This window comes from Bombina bombina, chromosome 7, assembly GCF_027579735.1.
Source record: "Bombina bombina isolate aBomBom1 chromosome 7, aBomBom1.pri, whole genome shotgun sequence".
NCBI classification, from domain to species: Eukaryota; Metazoa; Chordata; class Amphibia; order Anura; family Bombinatoridae; genus Bombina; species Bombina bombina.
Genome location: NC_069505.1, coordinates 12944537 through 12957977, shown reverse-complemented (window position 1 = coordinate 12957977; position 13441 = coordinate 12944537). Strand labels below are relative to the sequence as shown.

Here is a 13441-nt window from a genome sequence, read left to right as displayed (position 1 = left end):
CTTGGCGCCACAATCTCACGCACCTCCTGAGTGGGAGGCGAAGGTACTGACACGTGAGGAGAGTTAGGCGGCATAACTTCCCCCTCGTTGTCTGGTGATAATTTCTTTACCGGTAAAGACAGACTTTTATTTAAAGTAACATCAATACAATTGGTACACATATTTCTATTGGGCTCCACATTGGCCTTTAAACATAATGAGCAAGCAGATTCATCTGTGTCAGACATGTTTAAACAGACTAGCAATGAAGCTATCAAGCTTGGAAATTTCTTTCAATAAGTTTACAAGCAATATCATAAAACGCTGCAGCGCTTTTAAAAACACAAAAAAACTGTCACAGTTGAAATAACAATGAACTAATACAGTTATAGCAACCAATTTTAAACAGTAAATGTATGAAATTAGCAGAGGATTGCACCCATTAGCAAAAGGATGATTAACCCCTCAATACCCAAAACGGATAATCAATTTAAGATTTAACGCCTTTCTCACAGTCAAACACACTGTCACAGGTCTGCTGTGACTGATTACCTCCCTCAAAAATGAATTTTGAAGACCCCTGAGAGCTCTCTGGAGACGTCCTGGATCAAGGAGGAAGAAGCAGGAAGACTCTGCTAGAATTTTAACTGCGCAACAAGGCGCTAAAAAAGGTCCCTCCCACTCATATTACAACAGTGGGAGACCTGATATAACTGTTTCTATGCAGAAATATACGTTAGCCATGTGGAAAAAAATCATGCCCAAAAAGATTTATCACCAAAGTACCTCACAAAACGAATAACATGCCAGTAAACGTTATAAAAAAACAACTTTCCAGTGTTATGCAAAGTTATCACTAAGCCTGCTACCAGTCGCTTCTACTGCAATTAAGGCTCATACATTTATTTCAGTAATAACAGTATTTACAGTCAAATTCTAGTCCCTAGAAAATAACTGCGCATACATTTATCAGCCTGATACCAGTCGCTACTACTGCATTAAAGGCTGTACTTACGTCATATGGGTAACAGCAGTGTTTTCTTAGTCAATTCCATTCCTAGAAAATATTTTACTGCACATAACTCATTTGCGGGGGACCCCGCATGCTATTCCCTTCTCTGAAGTTACCCCACTCCTCAGAATGTGCGAGAACAGCCAGTGGATCTTAGTTACGTCTGCTAAGATCATAGAAAAACGCAGGCAGATTCTTCTTCTAAATACTGCCTGAGAGAACAAACAGTACACTCCGGTGCTATTTTAAAATAATAAACTTTTGATTGAAGAATATTAAGTAAAAAACTCCTATCTCCTCTCACAACTTCCTTTGTTGAGACTTGCAAGAGAATGACTGGGTATGACATGTGAGGGGAGGAGCTATATAGCAGCTCTGCTTGGGTGATCCTCTTGCAACTTCCTGTTGGGAAGGAGAATATATCCCATAAGTAATGGATGACCCGTGGACTGAACACACTTAACAAGAGAAAGAACATTTATTAGGATGTTGTTGTTCCATATTTGTGTTTTAATCCTTCTCAGAAGGAACGTCTGCTTCATTATTCAAATGTAGTCCGAGTTCTACTTACAAGCTACTAAGGGTTTTATAAATTCGATACCTTTGCCTCTGTTGAGGTTGTTTTTTGGGAGAAAGGTTCTTCAAGCAGTGGTGCCTTCCATTTAGGTTACCTGTCTTGTCCCTCCCGTTTCCTCCGTGTACTATAGCTTTGGTATTGTTTCCCACAAAGATGAAATCTGCGGACTCATAGTATCTTGAAAAAGAAAAGGAAATTTATGCTTACCTGATAAATTTGTTTCTTTTTCGATACGATGAGTCCACGGCCCGCCCTGTTCTGTGAGACAGGTTGTTATATTTTTCTTAAACTTCAGACACCTCTGCTCCTTGGCTTTTCCTTTCTCTTCCTAATTTCGGTCGAATGACTGGGTTGGGAGGGAGGAGCTATTTATACAGCTCTGCTGTAGAGCTCTTTGCCTCCTCTTGCTGACCAGGAGGCGATATCCCACAAGGATGAAATCCGTGGACTCATCGTATCGAAAAAGAAACAAATTTATCAGGTAAGCATAAATTTCCTTTTTACTACGAGAGAGACAGGAACAAAGGAGTGAATTCTCACTAACCAGTTACAAGTTAACCCCTTGATTGCCAGAAACACCACACCGCTGGCAATGCACCAACAGCACAGCAGCACATTCCTGGTAAAACAAATGGGTAACTACAAGTCCGACTCGTTCCTATCACCGGCACCTGTAAGCTCCATAGCCTCCTCTCAGACGCTGCTGCTCTTCATCTGAGTATAATGGATGGGCACCGTGCTTTGCAGAAGGCAGCCAGGGGTTGTAATGTAAAGGGCATATCATGCTGCAAGAAAATTATATTGTATGATACAATGACACCAATATGAAAAGCCACTGCACAAATCCTAACCATAGGCAATTTGAGGGGGAGAGGCAGGTATCCTCGGGAGTGTGCATGTCATGAGCATTATAAGTACAATACAGACATTATTGCAGGCACATGCGGGCTCCTTAGTTAAACTTTACATTAATACTTTATTCCTTTAAAACACAATGCGGCTGGAGAATGTCTAACCTGTTAAATAGTTTTGCCATTTACAGAACGTTTCCTTCCCTGTTCGCTCTGTAAACATGTGGAAGGATTTTGCGCTATTACATTGCTCATTTTGATACAAAAGCATTTATTGCTTTGAGAAGCGGAACATCCTCGGACAAACCTACAGCACTTTCAGGAACACTTGAGGATTAAATATATTGCTTTTGAAAAGATCAGTCTCCGGTGTAATTTGCAGCACACTGGTTCCCGCAATAAGAGCGCTACATATGCCTAGACACAGATAACCTCCATTTTACACACAGACACGGTTTAACTTGAGTTTTTTTTATTTTTTCTGTTTGCGGCCTTAAATTAAAAAGTTGTTGGTTTTGGGTTTTTAGGAGAAAACAAAATATCACCACCCAACCAACTCTCCAGGTGACAGACCGCTCTCTCTCCCTCCCCTGGGTCCTTATTTGAAGATCTTGCCCTGGTTAAAGGGTTTCCCTACGTGTTTAAATTCGCCCTCCCAGCAGAAATATTCCTTCACCAATGTCTTGCACTCCTCGCTGTCAGAGTCCAGCTTCCTCCAGGTGTAGGATTCGTAGTCAATTTGCCAATCCTCAGACAACTATAAAGGAAGGATATGGTTAGAGACTAAACCCACTCATGTGCAATCTTATTTACCACCACTTCTCCCCACCATGCACTCTTTAGGAAACTCCACCACCCCCTTATGTGCAGCCCTATTTCTTTAGACTGCAGAATCTGCATAACAATCTCAACACTGCTAACCCAAAACTGGTACTCACTGTGAACGCCAAGTCCTGGCCTCTGAAGACCCACACGCCGGAGATGATGCTATCATTATTGGACCCGGACAAAATGACGCTGGCAAAACCGGTTTTACGCAATTTGTCCAGACGCTGGAACATACCTGGAAGAGTCAGAGCTCATTACATTCTGAAACGTTAAATAGTAATGCGAGTATAATTAGTACAAAGTGTTTTATCACCAGAAGAGCATTTTAGTGCGGACAGACAAGAGCATATTCTATACAAATTTGTTTCCTTGTGACCAGGTATAATCAATTCTCAGACAAACCTATTCTTCCTTCATATTTATAAATTTCTGTCCTTAAAAAGGAACAGTAAACCATCTGATATTGTGATATAAAATGCTAAACTCTGCACTATATGCGGTCCCCTTTTCCTGTAACTTAAAGGGACAGTAAAAAAAAACAAAAAAAAACCTTATGATTCAGATAGGGCATGTCATTTTCCCATTTAGTTTTAGAATCAATTTTGCTTTGTTCTCTTAGTATTCTTAGTTAAAAGCTAAACATGAGGTTCATATGCTAATTTATTAGAACTTTAAGGCCGCCTCTAAGCTAAATGCATTTTGATAGTTTTTCACCACTAGAGGGCATTAGTTCATGTGTTTCATATAGATAACATTGAGCTCATGCATGTGAATTTACTGAGGAGTGAGCACTGATTGGCTAAAATGCAAGTCTGTCAAAAGAACTGAAATAAAGGGGGCAGTCTGCAGAGGCTTAGATACAAGGTAATTACAGAGGTAAAACCTGTATAATTATAACTGTGTTGGTTATGCATAACTGGGGAATGGGTAATTAAGGGATTATCTATCTTTTAAAACAAAAATTCTGGTGTTGACTGTCCCTTTAAGTCTGAAAATTGTGTATTTCCCAGTTCTGAGAACTGAATAAACACACAACTCGCCAGACTAACCCAGCCACATGTTCCTAATTGTCCTCAGAAGATAAAGCAGTACTATCCCATACCAGAGTAAAGTGACTCAAGCAATACAGCCTTCTACTGGCTTTATCCGATAAAGCAGTACTATCCCATACCAGATTATAGCGGCTCAAGCAACACAGCCTCAAGTTTAGTTAACCAATGAAGTGGTGGTATCCCATACAACAAAATACATCACAATGAATTTGGAGTTTGATATTTAATGCATGTGTGTCACTGATTTCTGTGGCACTCCTAATTTAACATGAATTATATATTAGAAATAATCTTGTAACCAATTGCACAAGAGCAGAGCTTGTTAATCGTTCCAGGATGATGTAAAGGGACATTGCACACAAAAACGTAAGGGGTATTTAAATAGAGCTTTAGCTGTTGATACGGATTGTAATTGCCATACATTAGCTATTTTGCTGCTAAAGTTGCCAAAAATGATGAAAAGCCTTGCAGTGCTTTCACTGCATATGTATACGTACATAATGCACACTAGTTAAGAGAGCTAGGGATTTTCTCTCACTAACTAGCGTGCCGACAACCAGCCCTCATGAAAACATCAGAAATGCTGCTGATCTACACAAACAGCACTCATCTGTTTCTGCCTCACTGCTCCGTAAATCTTTTCTGGGATCCAATTTATTTTTTTTATGTTTCTTTTTATTCATTGTACAAGTTGTGGAACATCAAAACGCAACAAGTGTTAGAACAAAGTATAAGCTTATCCAGCAAAATGCTTAATTTCTGACACAAAATATATAAAAAAACCTATACGATAATGTACTCTTAAACTTCCACAATCCTCTATTTTCCAGAAAAATGAAAAAAACACCGAAACCCCCAACAAATCTAATGGTTATTAAAAAAAAAAAGTAAAAAAATGAAACTACATGTCCTGTTTCATGAAAACGTAAACAACTTTCATAGTCAAATTTACTCTATATTCTTGGTATCCTTCACTAACATACCTAGGCAGGATCAGGAGCGTGTAAGTGAGAATACAGCCGCAACGTTTGCAATATTTTTTTTATTAAAATTGCTCAACAATGTTACAAAATTAACTCTTTACCGCTAACTACATAACATTTAACTAAACGTTAAACAGTTTTGCATTAAAAAAAATGTCCTTACTGTTGGGAAATACTGAACCTGGCCACCAGGAGGAGGCAAAGACACCCCAGCCACAGGCTTAAAGGGACACTGAACCCAAATTTTCTCTTTTGTGATTCAGATACAGCATGCAATTTTAAGCAACTTTCTAATTTACTCCTATTATCAATTTTTCTTAGTTCTCTTGCTATCTTTAGTTGAAAAAGAAGGCATCTAAGCTTTTTTTCTTGGTTCAGTCTCTGGACAGCACTTTTATTGTAAGAATGTATCCACCAATCGGCAAGGACAACCCAGGTTGTTCACTAAAAATGGGCCGGCATATAAACTTACATTCTTGCATTTCAAATAAAGGTACCAAGAGAATAAAGAAAATTTGATAATAGGAGTCAATTAGAAAGTTGCTTAAAATGTCATGCTCTATCTGAATCTCTAAAGAAAAAATTTGGGTTCAGTGTCCCTTTAACCCCTTAGTGACCAGGCCACTTTTCAATTTGTTGACCATCTGGGACCAAGGCTATTTTTGCATTTCTGCGATGTTTGTGTTTAACTGTAATTTTCCTCTTACTCATTTACTGTACCCACACATATTATATACCGTTTTTCTCGCCATTAAATGGACTTTCTAAAGATACCATTATTTTCATCATATCTTATAATTTACTATAAAAAAAATATATAAAATATGAGGAAAAAATGAAAAAAAAAATGCACTTTTTCTAACTTTGAGCCCCAAAATCTCTTACACATCTACAACCACCATAAAATACCAATGCTAAACAGTTTCTAAATTTTGTCTTGAGTTTATAAATACCCAATGTTTACATGTTCTTTGCAAGTTATAGGGCAATAAGTACAAGTAGCGCTTTGCTATTTCAAAACCATGTTTTTTCAAAATTGGCGATAGTTACATTGTAACACTGATATCTGTCATGAATCCCTGAATAACCCTTCAAATGTATATATTTTTTAAAAGAAGACAACCTAAGGTATTAAACTTGGGGTATTTTGACTTTTTTCATGCAACCATTTTACCACCAATCTATGCCAAAGTTTGGGGGGGGGGAAAAAATAATTTGATTTTTTTACAAAATAGCAATTTAAGAATACATTTACTGATAATATTAAGGGTTACTGCCAAATAACACCCTCATATGTCTTCAGCAGCATCTCCTGGGTACAGTGATACCACCCATGTATAGGTGTGTCGGGTTCTCGGGGGGCTAAAAGGCCTTAATTTTAGGAAGCGCATTCCAGTTTTTCAACTTGGAATTTTCACATCGGTCATCATGCACCCATGTCCTATTTGGGACATTTCTGAAGCTGGCCAATGGAATTTACCCCCATCAAACCATATATTTTTGAAAAGTAGACACCCTAGGGTATTGCAAATGCTGGTATTTTCACACTTTCCATGTACTAATTCAACCACTAGTCTTTGTCAAACTTTTGGGTAGTCATTTTTTTGTGTTATTTTTCACACACATTGTACTTTAGGCATGTATTTTCAGTTCCTGTTATGTGTTACTGCCAAAAACCACCTCAATATGTGTTCAACAATATCTCCTGAGTACAGTGATACCACCTATGTATAGGTGTGTCGGGTTCTCTGGGGGCTAAATGGCCTTATTTTTAGGTAGCACATTCCAGTTTTTCAACTTGGAATTTTCACATCGGTCATCATGCACCCATGTCCTATTTGGGACATTTCTGAAGCTGGTCAATGGAATTTACCCCCATCAAACCATATATTTTTGAAAAGTAGACACCCTAGGGTTTTTCAAATGCTGATATTTTAACACTTTCCATACACTAATTCAACCACTAGTCTTTGTCAAACTATTGGGCATTCATTTCTTTGTGTTATTTTTCACATACATTGTACTTTAGACATGGATTCACAGCTCCTGTTATGTGTTACTACCAAAGAAGACACCAATATGTGGTCACCAACATCTCCTGAGTTCAGTGATACCACCTATGCATAGGTTTGGTGGCTTGTTTGGGCGGTGCAATGCCAAATGTCTGACATGTGTTTGTGATTTTTTTTCACATTTAACATATTTTCTTTGCCTATCGTCTTTTAACATACCCCAATTTATTTGTGTTCCATAAATGTGATTATATTTAAAAAGTTGACCCCCCAAGGTATTATACATGGAGTGGTTTGATGACTTTGATGCAACCGTTTTAGCCCAAAAAATTGGAGAAAGTATATGGTGGTAATTTTTCAATTTTCATTTTTACAGACACATTGCTTTTTTACTATGATTTAGGAGAGACTGTTGTAAGTTATTGCAAAAGAATACTTTAGGTTGTTTTCTGCAAGGCACCCTGAGTACACCTATGCCCCCCATGCATAGGTTTGCCAGGATTTTGGGAAGGTTATGTTACAATTTTATGACTTGTGATTTTAGTTATTAACAATGAGAGTATTTCTTCTGATAGGCCTATCTTTAGTTTGTGGCCTATCGCATACCCCACTTTTATTTATTGCCATGAAAGTGTATATTTTTTAAATGTTGACACCCCAAGGTATTGTATATGGTGTGCTTTGATGCCTTTGAAGCAACCGTTTTAGCCCAAAAAATTGGAGAAAGTGTATGGTGGTAATTTTTCAATTTTCATTTTTACAGACACATTGCTTTTTGACAATGATTTAGGAGAGACTGTTGTAAGTTATTACAAAAACATACTTCAGGTTGTTTTCTGCAAGGCACCCTGAGAACACCTATGTCCCCCATGCATAGGTTTGACAGGGTTTTGGTTAAAAAAAAAAATAACAGGCCCAATTTTAGAAAAAAATAGAGTAGTGAAATGTAAAAATCTGGCACAGTAAAAGTAAAAAAAACAAAAAAACATCTAACTGTAAACATAACCAAAAAAAAAATATATATATATATGTAACAGCAAATGTATTTATTTTTTTAAAAATTGACCATTGTATGGTACCGCTTGAAGCAGTCCCCAATGCAGAGTGCAGGCTGTCCAGGGCAATCAGGACAGTGATATATGGTGTCCCTTCTCTTCCCAATCTTGGTACAGACTCTGCATTTTTTTTGTGGTTTCTGCTTTGCGGCAGTAGGGGGGATTTTAAAAATAAAATGGGTAGCCCCAACTCTGCTCTCTCCCATCACCGCCCGGGGAGCAGGTGCATCATGGTACAAAATCCCCGTAATAATCTGGAGCTGAAACTGTAAAAAAGTCTTTAACTCTGGGGTTTGCTTTTTTGAACAACAAAAAAGCGTTGTGGGTTGCAATCTGCATTAGGTAAATTGCAACCTTTTTGTACCAGGCCCTTGTCTTCCGCATAATTAGGTAGGGCTGCAGCAGCTGATCAGCCAGATCAACCCCACCCATATGCCGGTTATAAGACTTGATGCACACTGGCTTCCTTATGATCTCAGTTCTGCCACGTACAGAAACCGCCACCGTCCTCTGTGTGGATGGTGGTAAGAAGGTATACATCCTTCTTGTCTCTGTACTTCAGTGCCAACAGCTCCTCTTGGCGCAGAGCTGAGGTCTCCCCCCTTCGTAGCCAGGTGCGAACAAGCTGTCCTGGGAAACCTGCGCGGTTCTTTTTAATTGTACCGCAAGCTACTGTATCAAAGCAATACAGTAGCTTGAACAAAAGGACACTTGTATAAAAATTGTCTAAGTACAAGTGATACCCTTTGTTCATTAGGGGTAATATCAGGTCCCAGACAATCTTGCCAGTGGTTCCCATATGTTCTGGGCAACCTGGAGGGTCAAGGTGGCTATCCTTTCCCTCATACACCCGGAAGGCCTGAGTATACCCAGTCTCGCTGTCACAGAGCTTATACACCTTTACCCCATATCTGGAGTGTTTGGAAGGAATATACTGCTTGAATCCCAGCCTTCCCTTATACTTCATTAGGGATTCATCAACGCATATATTCCTTCCAGGTGTATAAGCCTCTGCAAACCTGGCAGAAAAGTGGGTTATCAGGGGGCGGATTTTATACAGCCTGTCAAATTGGGGATGCTCCCTAGGGGGGCACAGGCTGTTGTCGCTGAAGTGCATGAAATGCAGAATCATTTCATACCTCTTCCTCGACATAGTCTGGGAGAAAATGGGGGTAGAGCAGATGGGGCTACTGCTCAGTAGGAGCGAATGGAGGGTTTCTTTATGATGCCCATCAGCATAGTCAATGCCCAGAATTTTTTGAATTCTGGCACATTGATGGGGGCCCATTGCTGCTTTGCCAAATATGTTCCAGGCTTTGCAGCACGGAACTGATGGGCATATAAATTAGTTTGGGCGACAATGTTCCCCAATATATCATCGCCCAGAAACACTTCCAGAAACTGCTGGGGGCTAAAACCTGCCACATCTATATTTATGCCAGCATTTGCTGTGAAGGGTGGGATATCTGGCCTCTGGAGATGAGGCGTTACCCACTCTTCAGCAGCAATGGCAGCAACACGCCTCCTTCTGGCAGGGGGGCTAGCAGGGGGGCTTGCAGCCACAGATACATCACTATCAGTTGAGACTGCATCTAGTGATGTATCTGAGCACATGGCAGGGTCAAAATTGGGGTCTGAGTCAGAAATAGAGGCATCTGACTGACGCAAGGATGGCATACGCCTCCTCAGCACTATATCTTTTCTGTGACATTTTTGTATCTGTCACAGAAAACAATTACTAAAAAAAATTGCAGCAAAAAAAAAGTGCACCTATGCTACTGCCAGTGATATATAGTGATCACTGGCAAGCTAGGGGTTAATGGCTCTGAAAATTAAATTAACTAAATGTTTCTGAAAAGAGCCTTTGGGTTTTTAAAAAATTACAACAACAAAATTAACCCCTAAAAAAATGCACAGACAGCAAAATGCAGCAAAAAAAAAGTGCACCTATGCTACTGCCAGTGATATATAGTGATCACTGGCAAGCTAGGGGTTAATGGCTCTGAAAAGAGCCTTTGGTTCTATATTTTTTAACAAATAAAAGAAATAAATCTCTCTCTCTGCTAAATACAGGTCTCTCTCTCTCTCCAACAAAATGTCAAGTGAGGAGAGGGAGGGAGATCCACACTGATCATAGTCAATATTTACAAATATTGACATGATCAGACAAATGGGGTATTTTATTATTATTATTTTTTTTTTAGGGTGGGAGGCTCAGATTGGGTGACCCTAGCTTGCCCCTATGATGATGCAGGCTAGGGACACCCCCAGAGGCCCCATGATGCACTGGGCATCGCCATCTTGGATGCCTAGTGAAGGGGGAGGGGGGGGCTATTTAGGGCTTTTTTTATATTTTAAACGTTTTTTTTTTTTATTATTTACCTTCATTTTATAACTAACTAAGTGCCTCGACCCACCGAGGCACTTAGCACACAAGCAGAGCATCGGAAGCGTGTCCGATCGCTTCCGATGCTCTGAAACACTGCCGGGCTCCACGTGGAGCGAAACCGGAAGTGATCACTCGTGGGGGAGTGATCAATCCGGTCCCGGCACTCGGGAACAGTATTGCAGGATGCCTAGAACTCAAGGCAAGCCTGCAATACTGTTAGAGCAGCTGGAAGCGATTTCGATCGCTTCCAGTGCTCTGTTAAACAGACGACGTATGCCATACGTCCTCGGTTGTTAAGTGCTTTTTTTTTTAGGACGTATGGCATACGTCGTCGGTCGTTAAGGGGTTAAATACCTCTCCCACTTCCCCCATCCCCCAGTCATTCTGCCAAGGGAACAAGGAACAGTAGGAGAAATACCAGGGTAGAAATGGTGCCAGAAGAAAAATATAATTTAGAGGGCCGCCCATCGGAGAACACGGGCGAAGGACGTGGACTCTCCTTATACAGAAGAAAATTAAATTATCTGATAAGCATAATTTATGTTTTCCTTCTTAATATATTGAGTCCATGGCATCATTCCTTACTGTTGGGAAACTTACACCCAAGCTCTAGAGGACACTGAATGATAACGGGAGGGACAAAAAGAGCAAAAACAGCAAACTTGTAAAATTTAGAAAAAAAGTAAGGACCAGGTAGTCGCCTTACAAATCTGATCCAGAGGCCTCGTTCTTAAAGGCCCAAGAGGAGGAAGCCACTGCTCTAGTAGAATGAGCCGTAATCCTCTGGGGAGGTTTATGTTCCGCTGTCTCATAAGCAAAGCGGATAACACTCCTTAACCAAAAAGCTAAGGAAGTCGAAGAGACCTTCTGACTCTTACGCTTTCAAGAATATACAAAAAGGATAAAGTTTAAATGCGAAAAACAAACTTCACCCAGACCGGCTCCAATGTGGATAGGTAAAAACGGCAAAACTTTATTTGAAAAATCATTAAAACATTAGCTCACAGACCATTTGGCAAGAACCGCCATTTAAAATGCAAAAGACACTATAACCTCGGCCCTGACGACGTCACACACACAGTGACGTCAGCAGGGCCGAGGTTAGTGTCTTTTGCATTTTAAATGGCGGTTCTTGCCAAATGGTCTGTGAGCTAATGTTTTAATGATTTTTCAAATAAAGTTTTGCCGTTTTTACCTATCCACATTGGAGCCGGTCTGGGTGAAGTTTGTTTTTCGCATTTGGATTATTCACAAGGATTCCCAAAGGGCATACAATACGATACAGGTGAATATTTGCAGCATAATATATCCGGTGGAACTGCCTGGAGGAGCAGCTATTCGACAAACTGGAAAGGTGAGACGCTGAGTATATCTCAGCAAATTAGCGGTTAATAAGGACTGTTCTTGTTTACTTTTGTCTGATATACAGGAATTGACTATGCTAATATCACAAGAATATATAACTATTTGGTGGAAGTTATAAGAAGGCTTGGCATGTCTTAATACTACTACATATACCGCTTTTAGTCTCATCTGTGTAACGTATACTCATCGTGAGCTATCTCCTTTTTTTTTTTTTTTAAGGATAAAGTTTGTCTAAAATCCTTAGTAGCCTGAAGATAGAACTTCAAGGTGCGAACTACATCCAAATTATGAAGCAAATGTTCCATAGAAAAAGGATTGGGACACAAGAAAGGAACCACAATCTCTTGATTGATGTTGCAGTCTGACACAACCTTAGGAAGAAAACCTAACCTAGAACGTAGGACAGCCTTATCAGAATGGAACACCAGATAAGGAGGCTCACACTGCAAGGCAGCAAACTCAGATACTCGGTGCACAGAAGTAAAAGCCAGTAGAAAAAGAACCTTCCAAGACAAGTTTAATGTCAATTTCATGCATAGGCTTAAACGGAGCCCGTGGCAAAACCTTAAGATTTAGGCTCCAAGGAGGAGCATTAAATCTAAACACAGGTCTGATCCTAATCAGAGCCTTAAAGGACTGTACATCTGGAAGCTCAGAGCCTCTTGTGTAGTAAAACAGACCAGGCTGAAATCTGTCCCCTCAGGGAACTGTCAGAAAGGCCCTTCTCCAGTCCATCCTGGAGAAACGACAGGATCCTGGCAACCTTAACCTTATGCCAGGGAAATCCACGCTCTTCAAACCAGAATAAGTAGGTTCTCCACACCTTATGATAGATGTGACGAGTAGCCGGCTTAAGAACTTGAATGAGTGTATCAATAACTCTCAGAAAAACCTCTTGGCTAGGACTAGGCGTTCAATCGCCACGCAGTCAGCCTCATATAATCTAGATTTTGATTAACAAAGGGACCTTATTCCAGCAGATCCCAGCGACAGGGTAACTTCCACAGAGGATATGATGACATCCCCACCAGATCCGCGAACCACATCCTTTGCGGCCACGATGAAGCAATCAGTATCACTGATGCCCGCTCCAGCTTGATGCGAGCCACTACACGAGGAAGGAGTGGTAATGGTGGGAAAATGTAAATTAGACTGAACCTATCTGAAAAGATGGTGCTTGTACCAGAATATCGTTTAAGTAGGGAGCTACTGCTATACCGCTGGTTCTGGCAACAGATAGTACAGCCCCTAGAACCTTCGTAAAAATCCTTGGAGCAGTAGCTAGACCAAACGGAAGTGCAATGAACTGGTAGTGCTGGTCCAGGAACGCAAACCTTA

At 40.2% G+C, this 13441-nt stretch overlaps 1 protein-coding gene across 1 annotated transcript in view; it reads right to left on the bottom strand.

Annotated features, from left to right (window-relative positions):
- Positions 1-2874: 2874 nt before the first annotated feature.
- The window catches only part of EEF1G (eukaryotic translation elongation factor 1 gamma), a 37997-nt gene continuing 27430 nt past the window's right edge, over positions 2875-13441 (bottom strand). The window contains exons 9-10 of the mRNA XM_053719959.1: positions 3358-3482; positions 2875-3176 (exon numbers count right to left, since the gene is read on the bottom strand). Of these exons, the coding sequence (XP_053575934.1) occupies positions 3018-3176; positions 3358-3482 (284 nt within the window). The 3' untranslated portion in view covers positions 2875-3017. The remainder of the gene's footprint in view (positions 3177-3357; positions 3483-13441) is intronic.